Source organism: Puntigrus tetrazona, chromosome 8, assembly GCF_018831695.1.
Source record: "Puntigrus tetrazona isolate hp1 chromosome 8, ASM1883169v1, whole genome shotgun sequence".
Classification (NCBI taxonomy): domain Eukaryota; kingdom Metazoa; phylum Chordata; class Actinopteri; order Cypriniformes; family Cyprinidae; genus Puntigrus; species Puntigrus tetrazona.
Window position 1 is genome coordinate 19,111,711 of NC_056706.1, and position 7,352 is coordinate 19,119,062.

Below are 7,352 nucleotides of genomic sequence, written 5' to 3' on the forward strand. Positions count from 1 at the left end.
AGGATGCGGCCCACCTGCAGGATAGTGTATGCGTTAGGATTCGACAGCACTACTTTCCATATGGATGGATAAAAACATGAACGACTATTAGAGGAGCGAAAAAACATGCGCGTCCACAAACGCATATCAAATGAATAAAAATAACTTAAGGACTAATGAGCCCTTGAGGTACTTGCTTTCTAAGGTTAACTTAATACTGTAAGGTGATACATACATGGTACATACAAATATTTCATTTTAATTAGGCGGACCTATTTTTAGCAGCGAATAAAATGTTTATTCACCATATTGGATTTTGCAGTGCATTCTGGGATTGCATGATCCCTGGAATAAATGTGTAAATGTCATGCTGCCCTACTTTGCTCGAATGAGGAATAAGAAGGGTTATTTTAGTATTTATTAATATTCTGAATTAGCTTTTTTCTCCGTTTTATTTTTATTTCAGTTTTAGTATTCGTTTGTACTTATTTCAATAAAGTTGTCATTGCAACTAAAAAAATGTTTCACCATTAAATTTCATGCAGTGTATAACTGTTAATAAATGAAATCATCTTAAAAAGTTTTAAATCTAGAAGTGCACCGTGTATAAATGTATCGTTTCACAAAAGGAGTCGACCCTGAATCATTGAAACGAGGAATTTTTTTTCAATGAATGTATTATCATATTGCCCAGACACTTTTTGGTCTTCTCACATTGATCTGAAAATGCGAATTCACTCTTAGCCGCTAGGTGCTAATAGCATTTTCCTGGTAACGCTGCACACAATGCAGCACTGCGCTCAAACGCTGCTTTATCAGGCATCGCAGGCAAGGTGAAATAAAAATAAGACCACTCGTAGATTAGCATCACGCAAAGGAGAGGTTTGGAAAAATAAATCGACGAATTGATCAGAACAGATTGAACAGAGGAAGTAAATCTCTGTACCTGTCCTCTGTGTTCTCCCAGAACCACCATAATATACTCCGAGTCGTTCTTGGGTACAATGGTCTCCAGCATCTTCTGTCTTATATCTAAAACGGACACAGCTTTAAAACCAAACATCCTCCTGTTAAAACCCATCTTATATCGGTCAAGGTCAGAGTGTTTCCTACCGTCCAGCAGTCTGCCCTCCTCGGTACGACACACACAGGTGTGAGGTGTCAAGACGTCCTCGATTCTCATCTAAACACACCGATTGAAAAAGTTATACCTTATATACAGTCCTAATTAAACATATCTTTAAAGCTCTATTCTATTTAGCTTATTTATGAAGAAAAGAACACCTCCCGTGTTTCCTTCTTTAAAACTTCAGCGTCTCTCAGCATAAAAACAAACAGTAATGACCAAGCCAGTCTCACTATACTACCTTAGAGTTGTAGTATCTGCCTCCTTTGAATGCTTTATCTATGAATCGCACACGGAGGTCTCTCTGGAGCCACGAGGGGGCTGGAGGTGTGGGCCTCGACTCCTTTACTGGCGGATGCTTCTCTCTGAAAGAAACGACAATTCATGCACCTACATAAAGACAGATTCATAACCTGAAACAGACGGATCTCGAGTGCCGGTCTTACCTGTCTGTACTCGAGTCTCTGTGTTTGCGTTTCTTCTGATCTCTGTCTCGGTTCCTCTCCCGTTCTCGATCCCTGTCTGTCTTTCCTCTGTCATCTTTGCCGTTTAACCTCTCCTCCCGTTCCCTCTGCTGTTCCCGCTCTTTTTCTCTCTCTTTGTCCTTGTGTGCTTTACTAAGACGACCTGGTAGACAGAAAGGGCCATTGTCACTTTTTTTTTTTTTTTTTTTGTAAAAAAAACAAGTTATAGTTTTAAAATGTCTTTTATATTAGTCATTTGTGTAACCGGTTTTATGTGAGCAAACCAGCACGTGTGAAATATGTCTGTGAAACCACACAGCTTCTGATTACAGACAAATAAAGGCTTACTGGTGATGTTTTGGGTTTAAACAACTAGTTTTCCCACAAGCTCAAATTGCACTTTACACGGTCAATCTGTATTCTCAACGGCTCTCATTCAATTTAAAGACATCATGAAATGAAACCCGTTTACCTAAACATGTCGATGCAGATTAACAGAACAACAGCTAATTTCTATCCTTAATGCCTTGCACTACATTATTTCTCACCAGACACTGCAAACACGTTCTGGAAGGTAAATGTTTGTGAATGAGCATTCATCTTAAAAATAGGAAAAATGCATTTAACCAGAATAAAAATGCTTTTAGATTTAACCAGAGTAACAAAATCAGGAGCAACATATCTGATTTAGATGTAGGATTGCTGAACAATTCAGTCAGAAATGCTATATCCACTTATTTATAAGTAACATGACCCCGAACAAGTCGTACGCAAACAGATGAAAATGTAAAAGCAGACTTACTGAGGTCTTTGCTGTATTTGTCGTATTCCTTACGGGTGACTAATTTTAAAGAGTGCTGAATAATGGTAACCGTCTTCCCTCCGATGGCCAGTTTGACTACAACTCTGGCGTTATCTGGATCCACTCCCTCGATCTGTGAGAGAGACCACGTGAGAACAAGAGACAGAGACAGAATTAACCGAAAGTGGAAAAAGAAACGCCAACATATTGATTGTTAAATGGAAATGTATTTTGCTGAATACCAAAATACTGCTTATTGACACAAGGGGGCGCTAAAAACACCTATTAACTACTCTAGCACATCCACAATGTGAAACAAATTACTAATGATTATTGTCGATTTAATTAAAGAGACCCTCTCTCTGTGTTAAATAACAAATTGTTCAAACTCGTCATTATATATCCCTATCATTGTATTCCTATATTTGACTTAAGTGCTTTGGTACACTCTGTATTGTTAAAAGCGCTATATAAATAAAAATTGATTGATTGACTGACTAGTACACATAAGTGCATTACAAGTGCATTTTTAAATACAGAGATAATATACTAGAGATTACTCTCTCTACTAAGTACAAAATTGTTGTGCAATATAGCACTTTAAGTACACTGTGGAAAGTGCACCTGGGTTTTGTAAGTGTAGGCTATTTTGACAGGGTATATAAAAATCATAATTTTCCCAGACCTCTAATACATATAATGTCCACTCACCTTCCCATACAGGTCTTTGTGTGCTCCTGCCAGGACCTGCACACACCCTCCAGGTCCCAGAACCAGCGTCTCCTCTTCTTTCCTCTCCTCACCGGGTTTAGGGGGTCTCTTGGGGACGCCGGGCTCTAGGTCTTTAATAGCAGAGCGATCTGCTCCCAAACCAAGCCCTTTAGGCCTTAACTCATGCTCTATGGGCTTTACATCTCTGACAGGAGATGAGAGAAAGCAAAGAAAATTAACAAGTTATTTAGTGTATTTCAAACACAACACACCTCACATGTGCATCACAATCCTCGCAAAAAGAGCAGCCCGTGTGTTTCCATGTTCACACAAGCGAACAGATGGAGCCGTAAGCGCAAAAGATTAAAAAGTGTGCAGCCAGCCCACGCTAAAGATTCAGTCTGCCGGTCTGAAATAATTCTTTGCTGCATTTGACATGCAATCATAATCTCGTGTTGTTAATGTCGCCGGCCAGGACAATAATCCCAACACAAAGAAATATGAGTGGAACAGAGTTGCAGACAGAGAAAACATCACGTGCATTAGAAAGTGCTTATCACTAAAAACATTGATGAAACTATAAAGACGCCGCAGAGGTCAGATATGAAACGCACTAAAGGTGAAAAGCCGTGTGAGGTCCTTCAACACATGTTCAATGTGAGTCGATTTATAATTGCTGGATATGTCTATTAGTGCTGTAAAATCATTAATCGCAATTAATCTCATACAAAATAAAAGTTCTTGTTTTTGCATAATATGTATATCTAAATTCACACATACACAATATATTTTTAAATATTTACATGTATTTACATTTATATAATTATAAATATGTTTAATATATATTTTTGTATGATATATACATGTGTGTGTATATACATATAATAAATATACACAGCACACATACATTATGTTAACAAAAACTTTATTTTGGATTCGCAGTTAATTGTTTGACAGCACTAATGACTTTATGCATAATTTCATTTTTGTTTTAGAGAAGTTAAACTGTGTCAGCTATTCAAAGGTGTAGATGGACAGCTCTGAATAAATATTAATGCAAGTAAAATAAATTAATAACATAAAATATATAAAAAGGGTGTGCAATTACGAATGGAAAAGCTATAGCCTAACTGATTATGAAAAAATAATTTCACATAAATAATAATAATAGTATTAACTATGCAAATTTAAAACCTTTATTTGAATATTTTGAGTCAAGGGCTTTTAAAGGCAAATAACAAAAAAAATCTAATAAAGTTTTATTTATTTTAAATTATAATTGGGAAAAAAAACAATCCTTACTGTTTAAACGCGTCGTCCGATTCCTTCTCCTTGCTTCCAGCCCATTCCCTTCAGCATGGCCAGCCCATAAGCCTCCACAGGAACACGTTCATAGTCAGCCTCTGTGGACTGAATCAGACCAGACGTCAGCTCTACGGCATATTCAACACACATCCTAAACATCTCCACAGAGAAATCAAGCGCCGACTTCCTAAGCAATCAAAAACACACTCGGCGCTAATTAGAAACGCATACCTCGACCTACAGAGAAACAGATTATTAAATGAAATATCACGTCTCACTTTTTATGCACTGAATAAACAAGCGCTTTGACGGGCGGAGTGAAATGTCTAATGACTCTGAGCGTGTTAAAGCCTAATCAAGCGGTAGCTGGCGCTCTCGCAGCAATCTACAAGTGATGGACTCGCGCGCAGAGAAAATGACACTGGAGGTGCGAGGAAGAAAGAGAGAGAGGGAGTTATGCACAGTAAGCTGTTTGGATGCAGCAGGAGAGTTCTTCATCACTCATTTCATTAGGACACACCCACACACACACACACACACACACATTAAATGCAACAAGAGCACTGCATGTGCAGTGACCTTGAACTGCCCTGTGCTGACACCACACTTGGCACCATTACTGGACAACAGCTCGAGCAGCCCATAGAACACTAATGAGTTTTCATCAAATACACTTCATAAATCAGCAACCGCAATTGCATTAGAAATCCTCAGCATGTACAAACACATCGACGTGTCCCAGATCAGTGATTAATTTAAACCGAAAGAGATATGTATCTGCATACGGTATCGATAACAGGCATACACTGCTCCACTTCGTGCTTGCTGCACCAATAACAGACATGGCTCTTGTAATAGTTAGCATGCTAACGTGGGATTTTTACTAAGACTGATTTTTGGAATAGCTCTTTATTAACAACACAGAATTTCAAACTAATTTTCTTTTGAAGTTTAAAAGTATCAAATATAACTAATAAAGCATCGTGGTTTGCGCAAAAATATTAGCACAACTGTTTTCAACACTAATAATAATAAGAAAGCAAATAAGCATATTACTACTCCTGAATGATCGTGTGACACTGAAGACCGATTCTAGGAATAAGGTACATTTATATATATATATATATATATATATATATATATATATATATATATATATATATATATATATATATTCAAATTTTAAATAATAATATTAAACAATACTACAGTGTATTTTTGATCAAATAAATACACAATCTGTCTACACCAAGTCAAAGACTAGGCTTTAGCACACACTTATTCCCACACTGGATTCATCTTACTTTACAAGATTTTCCCATTTAATTCAAAACCATTTGCTGCAATGAACTTGACACTAAAATGTATCCCACGTGCAGCATTCTCAGAAATATTTGTACAAGCCTTCACGTGTTTAATAATTTAATAATGTGTAACTTGCACAAATTACGGACAGACTAGCTGAAAGCTGTAAAGGCTTATCCTTAGATAAAACGGGGCAGCCTGTTCTTCCTTCCACTTTTCGGATCAATCGTGTACCTACCGACTCTGGTCGCAAATCCACTTTGACTTTGTCTCCATCCTCAAATCCCTCAGGGGCCTGGTTCTGCATGAGAAGAGGAATGGCGAAGTTTGGATCCATCTGCTGTCCGTTCTTCCATCTCTCCTGGTGCTTTTGAGACTCTAAATGGCATTTAAACAGGAACAGAACGTTAGTCTTCACTGAAGCAGATGCTTTTGAGTACAAAAATGGCTTTTAATAACCATTCCAGGTCTATAAACACACTAATCATTTTATTAGTCCTTGTGAAAAAGTGGAAATGGTTTAAAAAGATGCTTAAGAACTGAAATAATGTACTCAAATACAAATTAAATGTAATGTGCGCGGACACTTGACTGCAAACTATTTGCAATTAAATTAAAAGGTATTACAGTTTATATTATTATATTATTACATATTCATATTAAACTAAATTACTAAATCACTTGAAAGTGATTTCTGACCTACTTTTTCCCTATGGATAATTTCATAATTCTATTGTTTATGAACCATAGCATTTATGGTTACTCATATTTTTATTAATAAACACACTGTACTAGGATTTATAGTCAAGTACTGAACACAGTTTACGTGTAAGATTTGAAGTACACTACAAGTGCAATGGAAACCCACTGAAAATGTAAAGCAAAGCTGGCAGGCACACAAAATCAGCAGGGTTATGTTTTAAAAACTAGTTATACTTAACATGTAAAACACATTTGTAGTACAGGGTCATTATCTTTAAAAAATTATAATATAATTAAAAAGGTTACAATTTTGGTGTGCAATGATATTAACGTAATACTGCAGAGTAAATAGCACAAATAATGTAACTGCCTGGCGATTTTATATTCGTAAACATATGCTCGTCTTTAAAGGTTTTGAACCACAGCCAAACTCTACAGAATCAATATCTGATAACGGCGCACACCTTCGATGAGTTCTTTGACGGCCAGAGACTCCACGGTGTCCTGCTCCTCCCGGGACGGACCTCTGCTCTTGTCTTCGCTGCTCTTGTCGCCTCGCTCAGCATCCTGCCGGTACCAGCGGTTCTTGTGGATCAACGGGATGACCAGCTCCTTCGGTTTCTCCACCGGTTTGGTTCTGTAGACGTGACAGACACATACAAGAGTTGAAGCACACGGCACATAAAGATATATACACCGTACTCTTTTTCAATTAGATTATTTGCTAACATAGCTAGCTAGCGTTAGCCTTCGACTCACCCTTTAAGTTCTTTCCCTTCGACTTCAACTAAATAATCTCGCTCCTCCGCTTTTCCGGACTTAACCTTGATCAATGTTTTACTAAAACCGAAAGATATTGGACCAGATTTTTTTCCTCCGTCATCTTGACTAGTTTTATTCTTCAGTGATTCACGCTCTTGATGCCGATCCGGCGACGCCATGTTTGTTGTGTGATTGT

The 7,352-nt window shown here is 37.5% G+C and overlaps 1 protein-coding gene across 1 annotated transcript in view; it reads right to left on the bottom strand.

The window, feature by feature from the left end:
- The window catches only part of LOC122349926 (G-patch domain and KOW motifs-containing protein-like), an 8,040-nt gene extending 688 nt beyond the window's left edge, over nucleotides 1–7,352 (bottom strand). The window contains exons 1-12 of the mRNA XM_043246066.1: nucleotides 7,154–7,352; nucleotides 6,859–7,031; nucleotides 5,931–6,070; nucleotides 4,394–4,492; nucleotides 3,650–3,659; nucleotides 3,083–3,285; nucleotides 2,372–2,504; nucleotides 1,552–1,732; nucleotides 1,347–1,470; nucleotides 1,093–1,162; nucleotides 926–1,011; nucleotides 1–14 (exon numbers count right to left, since the gene is read on the bottom strand). The exon at nucleotides 1–14 is cut by the window's left edge and continues 688 nt beyond it. Of these exons, the coding sequence (XP_043102001.1) occupies nucleotides 1–14; nucleotides 926–1,011; nucleotides 1,093–1,162; nucleotides 1,347–1,470; nucleotides 1,552–1,732; nucleotides 2,372–2,504; nucleotides 3,083–3,285; nucleotides 3,650–3,659; nucleotides 4,394–4,492; nucleotides 5,931–6,070; nucleotides 6,859–7,031; nucleotides 7,154–7,335 (1,415 nt within the window). The 5' untranslated portion in view covers nucleotides 7,336–7,352. The remainder of the gene's footprint in view (nucleotides 15–925; nucleotides 1,012–1,092; nucleotides 1,163–1,346; nucleotides 1,471–1,551; nucleotides 1,733–2,371; nucleotides 2,505–3,082; nucleotides 3,286–3,649; nucleotides 3,660–4,393; nucleotides 4,493–5,930; nucleotides 6,071–6,858; nucleotides 7,032–7,153) is intronic.